General features: G+C 42.8%; 1 protein-coding gene across 2 annotated transcripts in view; it reads right to left on the bottom strand.

Moving 5' to 3' along the window:
• Positions 1-13,370, bottom strand: part of gabbr2 (gamma-aminobutyric acid (GABA) B receptor, 2) — a 1,824,974-nt gene that overhangs the window by 271,748 nt on the left and 1,539,856 nt on the right. For both annotated transcript variants that reach the window (XM_085988269.1, XM_085988271.1), the window contains exon 11: positions 7,629-7,761. In XM_085988269.1, coding sequence (XP_085844395.1) covers positions 7,629-7,761 — 133 coding nt within the window. The remainder of the gene's footprint in view (positions 1-7,628; positions 7,762-13,370) is intronic.

The following is a 13,370-nucleotide window of genomic DNA, read 5'->3' as shown; positions in this document are numbered from 1 at the left end:
GAGAAGAGAACTTTGTAAACTGTCAGCTGCATCAAAATTCAAGCAGGTGAGCACAGCAGCATGAAAAATACGAAGAAAAGCAAAGCACTAATTTCAAACAGTTTGCAAATTAGTTTGGGGAAGTGCTTTTAATTACACTGAATTAGATTCTAATTTAAGTCTGTAATTTAGCTTGGGGGAATACTTTTATGCACATTACATAAAATAAAATTTTAATTTAGGTCTGTAACATAGCTTTGGGGAGTGCTTTTATGTATCATTAATTACACAAATTATTTTTTAATCATTAAAAGTGATGGTTTAATACAGCCAAAATTCTGCAAAATTAACAATGAATATTACGTTTTTAACAAGGTCATTGCGGCCATGGTATGCAAATAAGTTTTGTATGAAGGCAAATGGGATACGGGCAACAGTGGCGAGGCAGCATTTATTGCCCATCCCTCATTGCCCTGAGGGCATTAGGGTCAACCTCATGATATAGGGCTGGAGTCATATGTGGGCCAAACCAGATGAAAGTGTCAGTTTCCCTTGTCAGACGGACATTAGTGAACCAGTTAATGCTCATTTTCTTGTGCTCGCCTACAAATGATCAGATTTATGAAATTTTCTTTTATTCGTTCCGGGATGTGGGTGTCGCTGGCAAGGCTGCATTTATTGCCCATCCCTAATTGGCCTTGAGAAGGTGTAAGAAATAGCTGTTTGTTCTATGAATTAAAGCCCATCTTTGAACCTGAGACTGACAACATGCAGCCGGGAACAGATAGCAGAAATACCAGCAAGGTCGAATATCAAGCATCAAAATGCAAATAGAAGTGATAAGAGAATCGTAAAATGCAAAACAACACAGGGTGGTGGGATAATAGACAAAAATGGAGCTGAAAAGTCATAAAATGTCCTTAAAGAAACATAACAATCATTCCTCAGAAAGATAAGAGGGAGGCCTCATCAGTCATGCAGAAAGGGGCGGCGAGGGTTGCCTTCCCGCTTCACAATTGGACAATAGGATGGGGGATCAAATGATTAACACCAGGTGATTACCAGCCCACCGAAATAACTATAAATATAGACGACCGAGAGAGGAAATCAGGCAGTCAGGGGCGAAGGCTTCCCCGAGGTGGCTACGGCCTAACACCTTGGTAAAGTTTGGCCTCTGAGGTGGCTAACGGCCTAACACCTCCAGCAGCTTGAGAGATGACCCAATGGAAGTGATCACTGCAGCAGACTGCAGGAATCCACCCAATCCGAGACCACGGTGCTGCCTCCCCGTCCGTCCGGTCGTGGCATTCCAATTCGGGAGTCGTAGATCGCTCTCTACTGTCAGGGGTTGTATGTCTATTATACTCAGCTTAAACAATATGTAATATCTGATTATGCTTTAAAACTGTAGCTCTTTAACAAAAGCCTTGCAATTCTTAAAACCCTTTGGGTAATCTGTGTGTGGCCTGTGATCCTAATCTTGCAAATGTGGTGGTGAGCTGCCTTCTTGAACTGCTGCAGTCCTTGTGGTGAAGGTACTCCCACAGTGCAGTTAGGGAGGGAGTTCCAGGATTGTGACCCAGTGACGATGAAGGATCGGCGATATAGTTCCAAGACAGGATGGTGTGTAATGTGGAGGGGAACTTGCAGGTGATGCTGTTCCCATGCACCTGCTGCCCATGTCCTTCTAGGTGGTAGAGGTCACGGGTTTGGGAGGTGCTGCCGAAGAAGCCTTGGCGAGTTGCTACAGTGCATCTTATAGATGGTACACACTACAGCCACAGTACGCTGGTGGTGGAGGGAGAATGTTTAAGGTGGTGGATGGGGTGACAATCAAACGGGCTGCTTTGTCCTGGATGGTGTCAAGCTTCTTGAGTTTTGTTGGAACAGCACTCATCCAGGCAAGTGAAGAGTATTCCATCATACTCCTGACTTGTGCCTTGTAGATGGTGAAAGGGCTTTGGGGAGTTTGGAGGTAAGACACGTACTGCAGAATACCCACCCTCTGACCCACTCTTGTTGCCACAGTATTTATGCTGTTGGTCAGTTATGCTTCTGGAAAAGGGTGACCCCCAGGTATTGATGGTGGGGGATTCGGCGATGGTAATGCCGTTGCATGTCAAGGTGGTTAGACTCTCACTTGTTAGAGATGGTCATTGCCTGGCACTTGGGTGGCATGAATGTTACTTGCCACTTATCAGCCCAAGCCTGAATGTCATCCAGGTCTTGCTGCACACGGGCATGGACTGCTTGATTATCTGAGGAGTAGCGAATGGAACAGAACACTGTGCAATCATCAGCGAACATCCCTACTTCTGATCTTATGATGGAGGGAAGGTCATTGATGAAGCAGCTGAAGATGGTTTGCCTAGGACACTGCCCTGAGGAACTCCTGCAGTGATGTCCTGGGCTGAGATGATTGACCTTCAACAAACACAACCATCTTCCTTTGTGCTATGTATGACTCCAACCAGTGGAGAGTTTTCCCTCTGATTCCCATTGACTTCAATTTTACTAGGGCTCCTTGATGCCACACTCGGTCAAATGCTACCTTGATGTCAAGGGCAGTCACTCTCACCTCACCTCTGGAATTCAGCTCTTTTGTCCATGTTTGGACCAAGGCTGTAATGAGGTCTGGAGCCGAGTGGTCCTGGCAGAAACCAAACTGAGCATCGGTGAGCAGGTAATTGGTGAGTAAATGCCGCTTGATAGCACTGTCAATGGCACCTTTCATCACTTTGCTGATGATTGAGAGTAGACTGATGGGGCAGTAATTGGCCGGATTGGATTTGTCCTGCTTTTTGTGGACAGGACACACCTGAGCAGTTATCTACATTGTCGGATAGATGCAAGTGTTGTAGCTGTACTGGAACAGCTTGGCTACAGGCGCGGCCACTTCTGGAGCACAAGTCTTCAGCATGACAGCCGGGTTGTTGTTGGGAGCCATAGCCTTTGCTGTATCCAGTGTGCTCAGCTGTTTCTTGATATCACATGGAGTTAATCGAATTGGCCGAAGACTGGCTTCTGTGATGGTGAGGACCTCAGGAGTAGGCTGATATGGATCATCCACTCGGCACTTCTGGCTAAAGATGGTTGCAAATACTTCAGCCTTGTCTTGTGCACCCGTGTGGTTTGCTCCATCATCATTTGAGGATGGGGATATTCATGGAGCCTCCTCCTCCCGTTAGTTGTTTAATTGTCCACCACCATTCACGACTGGATATGGCAGGACTGCAGAGCTTTGATCTGATCCATTAGCTCTGTCTATAGCATATTGCTTCTGCTGTTTAGCATGCATGTAATCCTGTGTTGCAGCTTCCCCAGGTTGGCACCTCAATTTTAGGAATGCCTGGTGCTGCTCCTGGCATGCTCTTCTACACACCTGATTGAACCAGGGTTGGTCCCCTGGCTTGATAGTAATGGTAGAGTGAGGGATATGCCGGGCCATGAGGTTACAGATTGTGGTGGAATACAATTCTGCTGCTACTAATGGCCCACAGCGCCTCATGGATGCCCAGTTTTGAGCTGCTAAATCTGTTCAGAATCTATCCCATTTAGCACGGTGGTAGTGCCACACAACACGATGGAGGGTGTCCTCAGTGTGAAGACGGGACTTCCTCTTCACAAGGACTGTGCGGTGGTCACTGCTACCAATACTGTCACGGACAGATGCATCTGCGACAGGTAGATTGGTGAGGACGAGGTCAAGTAAGTTTTTCCCTTGTGTTGGTTCTCTCACCACCTGCCGCAGGCCCAGTCTGGCAGGACTCGGCCAGCTCGGTCAGTAGTGGTGCGACCAAGCCACTCTTTGTGATGGACATTGAAGTCCCCCAACCAGAGTACATTCTGTGCCCTTGCTACAGTCAGTGCTTCTTCCAAGTGGTGTTCAACATGAAGAAGTACTGATTCATCAGCCGAGGGAGGGCGGTAGGTGGTAATCAGCAGGAGGTTTCCTTGCCCATGCTTGACCTGAAGCCATGAGACTTCATGGGGTCCAGAGTCAATCTTGAGGACTCCCAGGGCCACTCCCTTCCGACTGTGTACCACTGTGCCGCTACCCCTGGTGGGTCTGTCCTGCCAGTGGGACAGGACATACCCAGGGATGGTGATGGAGGAGTTTGGGACATTGACTGAAAGGTATGATTCTGTGAGTATGACTACATCAGGCTGTTGCTTGACTAGTCTGTGGGACAGCTCTCTCAATTTTGGCACAAGTCCCCAAATGTTAGTGAGGAGGACGTTGCAGGGTCAACTGGGCTGGGTGTGCCATTGTCGTGTCCGAAGCCGGTGCCGAGGTCGATTCACAACGTGCCATTGTGGGAACTGAACTCAGCCTCTAGGTTACAAGTCCAGTATTATAACTAATAGACTACCAAATCTGTAAAGGCCTGTATACAGCTGCAAAGGTTAGTTAGTTTTTCCACATGCATTGACTACTTTTATTTTTTTTGTTGAGTTATCGTTTTAGGTTGTAATTAGAACTTTTACTATCAACAACCAAAAAGTGATCTTGCTCTTTTGTCATGTCTGGTATGCTGAAAAGTGTTAGGGAGCGGTATTTTTGAGCCAAACTTGGACGAAGGCCCTAACTTATTTTGAATCTGGTTAAAGGCTGGCTTTGCCTGACTGACCAGAATTTGAAGAATATGGTACCCTAGTTTCAATATTGTTTTAAAGAATGGTCATTTTAAGTTTGAGAATAGAAGTACTACTTTAAACTCATATCCTTTTTAAGTTGGTCCATAATAGTGGTGCATCATTTATATGAACAATGGCAAAGCATTCCATATGTCAAACTGAGAAATTGGTTGAACTTCTGAATTTTAAGAGTGTAGTTACTGCAGAATTTAGAAAGAGTGTGCACTATAACCAAGAAAGCTTTGATCTTTTTACACTGGCATCTTTACTATAAACAGGGGAAACAGCAGATGTTATCTGAAGTTATATGAACTCTAGAAGATCATCCTGTGATTGTTTTCAAATTTCATAATTATTCTGCCCCTCACCCATCTTCACAACTTCTTTACTAGTAGTTCCAATTCTTTTTGATACTGAGGTTTTACTGTATCTTTTGCATAAAAACAAAACAGCTATTTTGTCAATGTTAGGATCCCACCTTGCACCTTGTAACCCAATGAAATTTAATAATACATCTTATTAACAATGGAATATCTGTGAATAAGGCAAATATGATAAACGAAAGTGATGGATAAATGGACAATTTGGTAACCTGAATGTTATTATGAACTCTAAGCTCTCCACACAGTTTACATGTTCTGTGACTTCAGTTCATTAAGTGCTGTGTTAATAAATTGTTGCTAAATTTAAATCTAGTCAGGTCCCACAGTAACTGGTATAAACTGAGCAGATGTAGTTTCTACCACAATATAGAAAAAGGCCACTAACCTCCAAAACCAAGTGGACACAATATCTGCATGAGAAATAAATATCTCATTTCATATAGCCATTAAAATGTAAAGTAGTACCATATTGTTTGATTGGACAAAAAAAATCCAATTTTTATTATTCATTCCTGGGATGTGGGCATCGCTGGCAAGGCCAACATTTATTGCCCATCCCTAATTGCCCTTGAGAAGGTGGTGGTGAGCTGCCTTCTTGAACCACTGCAGTTGCCAATAAAAGGTGGCATCCCAGTTATCAGCTCTTTCTTCTCTTAACTGTGGTTCATCCTCAATTAATGCAGCTTATTTTGTTTCTATTCTGGGTTTACTGCATAAAAACTTAAATATGTAAAAAAATGTTTCCTTGGTTATGAAGCAATTCCAAGAGGACCTGCAAAATATGGTCTACTTCATCATATGCCTAAAAGAAGTTATGATCCCATTGCTTTGTACCATAAAACCCAACTTGATGTGTTCATCCTTAAGTCGAATAGGGGGATGTTTTCTCAAGAGCTTAAGGAGCTGGGTGTGTCAGACAAGTCTCCGTTATACTCAAAATTTCCAGAGGGTCTCACTTCCCATTTTTCCTTTCCCCTGAACTCTCAATACTGCAATTACAATCCTGTCACTTCACGAATCCCATTCTAGTAGCACTCATCTTCCCTGGAGGGCTGAAAACTGTTGCTCTACATATAAAACAAAATTACAGCACAACAACAAACATTGATACTGTGGCCAATTGCAACAATACAGCTAAGTACAATAGCCATTTACTTGAGCTAGCCAATATCCACACTGTATTCCTTGAAAGTAAAATGACAGGGTAACAAACATTGCTGTTTCACCAGGAGTCTCACACTTGAGAGATTGTGATCTCCTGCCCTGTCACCCCAGGATTGCAATCTCATACTTTTTTCTCTTTGTTTCTTTCACTGAAGGGTGACAGAGGCAAGGCAAACCTATTGTGATGGCTATCTCATCATCCATAGAACAAATGAATGGGCTCTATTAAAACTATTTATATTCCATCATCCTTCACTCAATTTCAGCAAAGGTACTAAAAAAATATCAGCTGAACACATGCAGCAGAAATTTGGTCTGGGATAGTTACACTGTCCTGACGTGAATCACAATTCGCTGTAAGCATAATGTTTAAAAGCAGGGATCTTTCACAGCAAACGTGGGATTAATTAACTCTGCACTGATTTTATTACTAAAATTACTGCAAGCTTACTGCAAATTCACAAGTGCTAAATTGAATCTGTACTAACAACCAGACTTTAAAACAGGCCTGTATTTACATCTTAAGAGCTTGGCAAATCTTTTGCAATTTAGAAACTCATGAAAAAAATTACGGCCCCTTGAGCATGATGAAATATAGATTTGGCTTTTCTTTGTCTCAACAAAAAATAGCCATGATTGGGAGGAGAAATTTGTTTTAGCCAGTAAAGTTGCCGATGTCGCCGGCAACTGGGATTAACGGCCGCTGAAAATGGCCACAATGCTAACGGAGCAAAATTGATCTGGGGGGGGGGGGGGTGGAGATTGTTGGAGCAGCACTTACCTGCTGTGGAACGCCGTCCTGGTGGTGTTGTTGGAGGCGTCCGACCTGAAGTTTGTGTACAGGTGCGGTGCTCGAGCTTCGCACAGCCTCTGGAAGCGAGGCTGTGGAGCTCACAAGGAATTGTGGGCAATGAAGACGTCTGAGAATAGAGGTCAGAAAGGCAGTGCCCTCTAAATTCCATGCTGCTGGGACAGACTAAAGGCCACACATCAATCTGTCACATTCAATTGGCCAATATACACAACATTTCATCATATCCTTAGTCTGTCCAATCACTTTGATGCTACTGCCACTGAACTCAATACCCACCCTCTTTATCACTGGCACACTGTATAGGATGCCCTGCAGCAACTCCAAGCCCCACAATAGCTACCATCAAGAAGGACAAGAGCAGCACCAACTTGGGAACACCATCACCTGCAACTTCCCATTCAGGTCAGACTGCTGCCTGATTTGGACATGTACCTGCCATTTCTCCATTGTCACTTGGTCAATATCCTGGCATTCTCTATCCAAGACCATCAGCACCAGGAGTGCAGCAGTTCAAAGAAAAGGCTCATCACCTTCTCAGGGCAACTAGAGATGGGCAATAAATGCGGCCACATCCCGAGAGCAAATATAAAAAGTACTATTATTGTTCATAGAAATACACATTAATGGAATTGTGCCTGTGCAGTACTTACAGTACATAGAGTTTCAAATGTGTTAGGCATAACAAACGATCCATCAAGGCCAAAAAGGAAGATGGATGCATAGGAGAGCATCCCCCCAAGGATAATAAGGTTGTTCATGTAGGGGCTGGACATCTTTATCAACCTGCAGAAAGGAACAGACATATGGCAACTTTAGTTCTAATAAGGTAATTCTTTCATTCTTGTATTAAAGAGTGGTCTTTTTTACACAATTAATGATCATGTAATGGCCTCCAAGGCCTCTTTAGTAATTCATGAAGAACTTCTTAAATAGATGTGCATAAATGTGATTGGAAACTATCACATCTGATTAAGTTTGCTGGTATAATAGATCAGATACTGCATGTATTTTGGAGAAGTAAACAAACGGAGATTTAGAAGAAGTTTTAGCTTCCAAGTGATATCAAACTGTGAAACAAGAGTAAATGACTACAATATGTGGCACCATGTCACAACATTCTGGGAAACAAAATCCATTTGACTGGAAAATGATTTAAAAGTAAATCTGCACTTATGGATTGAAATCCCCCGTTTCCCCAAAAATGCAAGAATGTTCTGCACTTGCTGAACTGCTATTGAAAATTCTGGATTTTGTTATGTATGAATCCCGAGAAAAAGAGCTCATTAGAGATAACAAGAAGAAAATCAACCAATCACAGCTCACCTACAATAACGATCCTTTAAAAAGAAAGAACAAACTTTTTGAAGTGTAGTCACTGTTGTAATGTCGGAAAACTTACTTCTTAAAAAGAACAAATAATTCTTAAACAGCTAACAAACCACTTAAGTGTGTCTAAATATTGAAAGTGCAGACTGTGCAACTGTAGCCTATGTTGTGTCCATCGGTAGTAAGACACAAGACTGCAGGAGAACGGTACAACAGGTGTTTACTCAACGTGGCTCACTCTGGAACTGGCTGTACAGATTACTACCCTCAGTGCTATATACAGGTGTGGTCACTGCCGGTACTACAGTATCCATGAGCTGTAAAAAGTAGTTCCCCCTTAAAGGTATATGCATTACAGCCTGAAGCAGATGAATGTCAGCAGATTTACTCAAATCTTATTGACCAACAGTAAACAGGTAACCATTTTGTGAGTGCCACTTTTGAACAGTGGCACTGTGATTTGCTCCTTGGGAATAATTGTCTGAAAAATGTCATCTATCATTGATTTCTGATGACTACTGTTTGCTGGTAACCACAAAGAAAAAAAATTCTCAATTTATAAAACACCTTTTGTGTCGCAGGGCATCTCAAACTGCACTTCCTCGGCAGTCTCCACAGAGCCTTCTTTGGGACAGAACCTCTATCCATTGTAATCGAGATTACCCGGCACGGCTGGGGGAAGGAAATCCTGCCTGGGAATCCACTGGCAGGCTGGTGTGCCCAGTGAGAGGAGGTGTGCTGGCCTGTCAATTGACAGAAGTGGGGTCCACTACAAAGTCCAGGCCTGGTACTTGGTTTGGAACACTGAAGATTTTTTTTTTTTTTTTTTTTAAATGGTATTTTTCAGGCCTCTTATAAAGGAGGCTGATAGACCATGTGTTTCTGGATGGGGCTCGTCAATCCCCAGAGCGCACAGCCTATCCTGCATTTTACAGCCTCTCCCAATTGGCAGGCGCCCGAGATGTGCCTCTATTGTTGCAGGCGGCTGCCAGGATTACTAAAATGAAAGAACTGCCCCCTGACCCTGGGAAATCCGATACGGTCAGCAATGGAGGTTCCCACCCAGTGAAGCCCGACACTTGTCAGATGTCGCCCCCATGGATTTTTGGGGCTATAGTATTTGTGCTAACATGGAAGCTAAATCTGTTACTTTGCACTATAATGTGATATTCCTTGTGTGTGTGATTATCATAATACATTGTTAATCGACATGCTAACAAAATTAATTGTTGACGATCTCTTTTGAACCAGCTAGTTAGCCAATAGTAATTGCATGACTGCTGCAAATGTTCATGTCGTTTGCTAGTAATCTGATTGGTCCAATAGTAAACAGGTAACCATTTTGTGAGTGCCACTTTTGAACAATGACAGTTTTGAGCACTGCAATTGTTCATTGGAAACAATGTGACTGAAAATTTTCTTCTATGGTTGGTATCTGATGACCACTGTTTGCTGGTAACCAATGAAAGAAAATAACCCTCAATTTATAAAACACCTTTCATGTCACAGGGAATCCCAAAGTGTTTTGCAGCCAATTAATTACTTTTGAAGTGTAATCACTGTTTTTTGGAGGCAAACATGACAGTCAATTTGCACACAGCATCATAGGCACTATATAAATTCAAGGTTTTTCTTTCTTTTTTTAAATAAAAATACATTTGCACCATTTGCCGATGACGCAAAGATTGGTGGTATAGTAAGTAGTGCAGACAGGAGCTTAAAATTACAAAGAGACATTGATAGATTAAGTGAGTGGGCAAAACTGTGGCAGATGGATTTTAATGCAGGTAAGTGTAAGATCATCCATTTTGGACTAAAAAGGATAGATACGAGTATTATTTAAATGGTGAAAACCTAGGAATGTTTGAGGTCCAAAGAGATTTAGGGGTCCATGTACACAGATCACTAAAATGTAGTATGGTACAAAAAAAAATTCAAAAGGTTAATGGAATGTTAGCCTTTATAACTAGAGGGCTAGAATATAAAGGGGAGGAAGTTTTGCTACAGCTATACAAAGCACTGGTTAGATGACATCTGGAGTACGGTGTATATTTCTGGGCACTGCACCTTAGAAAGGATATACTGGCCTTAGAAGGAATGCAGCGCAGATTCATCAGAATGTCACCAAGGCTTAGATTATGAGGAGAGATGACATAAACTAAACTTGTATTCCCCAGAATGTAGAAGGTTAAGGGGTGATTTGATTGAGGTATTTAGGATTTGGAAAGGAATTGATAGGATAGATAGAGAGAAACTTTTTCCGTTGATGGAGGAGTCTGGGACAAGGGGACATAACCTTAAAAGCAAAGCCAGGCCATTTAGCAGAGAAATAGGAAACACTTCCTCACACAAAGGGTGGTAGAAGTGTGGAACTCCCTCCCACAAAAAGCAATAGATGTAGCTCAATTAATAATTTTAAATCTGGGATCGATTGATTTTTGCTAGCCAAGGATATGGAGCCAAGGCGAATGGATGGTGGAACAGGCTCGAGGGGCTGACTGGCCTACTCCTGTTCCTATGTACCAGAAACTGATACAAGTAAATGTATTTTGTGCATATGCTTGGTATATAAAATGAAGCTGGTCATTGATTTAGCGATCTTCAATTTTTAGCTATTAATTTTCTGGATTAAACTATAGTTTTGAAACCTGAGAATGAATTTTTCAAAGCAAATGCAATCAAAACGGTGAATGAGGCAGAATAAATAGTTCAGAGATTGATGGACTAAATGTCTCACTGGACAATTGCAGTGGATTTTTGTGAGAATAGCAGATCCAAAAACATCTCAAACATTAACTTAATTGAAATGCAGTGGGGTCCTTCATTTTTATGTAACAGTACTGATTAACTCATTGCTATGGATTTGGAAAGCAAGAGCTCAGATTGCCTTACCCTCCACAATGCTCAAAACTGCATCAAATGATGAGTATCACAAATCAACATTTTCTTGAGGTGGGAGAGATGACCCCATAACCCCTTAGAAAATAAATCTTTTACCATTAGCATTTGCCTTCCTTCTCAGAAATGTCCATGTCCACCATCTCTGGTTAGTTGCTTTTAAAGTCGAATAAAGCAGTCATCAGTTTGATAACTAGCTTCAATATTACTTTTCTTTGCATTTTGCTTTTTGTTTAATTTTTCTGTTGCTCCCCAGAGTATCCATTGTGCTCAATTTTTGGCCAACAGAATGGATCTATCAACTTCTCTTCTGACTGTGGTGATGAATGAATGTTTTCCCATTCATTTAGCTCAGAAGTGCCGCATAGATCTGGAGTAAAATACTCACTTTTCACTTTGACTGTGGGGCTGTGAAATGCTGCACAAACTCTTTATTAATGACCTTAAGCACAAATTGGCTTTCCTCCTACCTTTTGTTTAAGTTTAATTAATCCATTTTTGGAGTTGCAAGAATAATCAGAGAAATGCTGAACATGGACAGGTAGGGCTGAATCTTAACCCCCAAAAACAGGTGGATTGAGGGTTGGGTCGATTGTTAAAACTTTAAAAATCTCAAACCCGACCCCAACCCGCCCACTTCCAGGTTTAACAGAAGCAGGACAAGAGCCGGGCAGCCAACCTGCTCTCAAGAGATGGGTTAGCAAGTCAAATATTTTAATGAGGCTGGCAGCCTCTGATTTAACCCACTTTGCAAGTTTGACCTTGGTCAGCCGGGTTTCCCAAGCCTCGTGAAACCTGGCAGCTCAAGGGAGGTGAGGACATCTTTGGGCAGAAGGTAAGTGCTTCCCCCAGCCCCCCAAGCTCCCCACCCATCAGACCCATCCCCGGGTTGTGGGTAGGACGCCCCCCCCCCCACCTCCATTCTCCCACTAGCAGCAGCAGGCGTCTTACTTGGGGCTGCAGCCTCCTTGAAAGTGCTCCCCACCCGACTGGAAGCCAAGCCTTTCAGGCAAGCTGATCTCCAGGTGGGGAACCTGTCAAAGCAAAACTACATACACTGTGGAGTCAAATGTTATAGGATACGGGAAAACTTGAACTTCCGGGTTGCCCAACAGAAACTCCACCCCGCCCCCCCCCCCACAGGCCTATGCAGCCTGCCTCTGTAAAGATTCAGCCCAAAGTCTGGTAGTACTTACTTCCAAGATTCCACTACTTTTTATGAACAGCCAGTGTTGAGATAAATTTATAAAAATAAGGAATTTTGGCCACTTAGTTACTTGCATCAACATTGTTTGAAATCCAATTTCCATGCATTATTGATCCTCGCCTTAATTAGCAGAATTTTTTTTAAGTTGGAATTTTTAGTATTTAATGGCTTGACTCCATTTTCATTGGTAAAACTGAATCATAGAATCATAGAATGGTTACAGCACAGAAGGAGGCTATTCAGCCCGTCGAGCCCGTGCCAGCTCTCTGCAACAGCATTTCAGTTAGTCCCACTCTACCGCCCTTTCCCCGTAGCCCTGCAATTTCTTTCCTTTTGGTACTTATCCAATTCCCTTTGGAAAGTTATGATTGAGTCTGTCTCCACCACCCTTTTAGACCTCCAGATCCTAACCACTCGATGCATAAAAAATGTTTTCCTCATGTCGCCTTTGGTTCTTTTGCCAATCACCTTAAATCTGTGTCCTCTGGTTCTTGACGCTTCCACCAATGGGAACAGTTTCCCTCTATCTACTCTGTCTACACCCCTCATGACTTTGAACACCTCTATCAAATCTCCCCTCAACCTTCTCTGCTCCAAGGAGAACCACCTCAGCTTCTCCAGTCTATCCACATAACTGAAGTCCCTCATCTCTGGAATCATTCTCCTAAATCTTTTCTGCACCCTCTCGAAGGCCTTCACATCCTTCCTAAACTGCGGTGCCCAGAATTGGACACAATACTCCAGTTGAGGCCGAGCCAGTGTTTTATAAAGGTTCATCATAATTTCCTTGCTTTTGTACTCTATGAGGGTGATTTTAACTCAGGTGCGGGATGCTGTCGTGTTATCTGAATTTCGTGCTTCCCACACGAATCTAAATGGATGTGGGCGATTGATGCAATTTTAACTCAATTGGCCAATTGATTTCCAACGTGTGGGAAGCCTTTGCAAAGGGGTTTTTCAT

Source organism: Somniosus microcephalus, chromosome 5 (assembly GCF_052327205.1).
Source record: "Somniosus microcephalus isolate GS21.2 chromosome 5, FLI_Smic_1.0, whole genome shotgun sequence".
NCBI classification, from domain to species: Eukaryota; Metazoa; Chordata; class Chondrichthyes; order Squaliformes; family Somniosidae; genus Somniosus; species Somniosus microcephalus.
The sequence above is the reverse complement of the archived record's forward strand: the minus strand, read 5'-3'. Positions and strand labels throughout refer to the sequence as shown.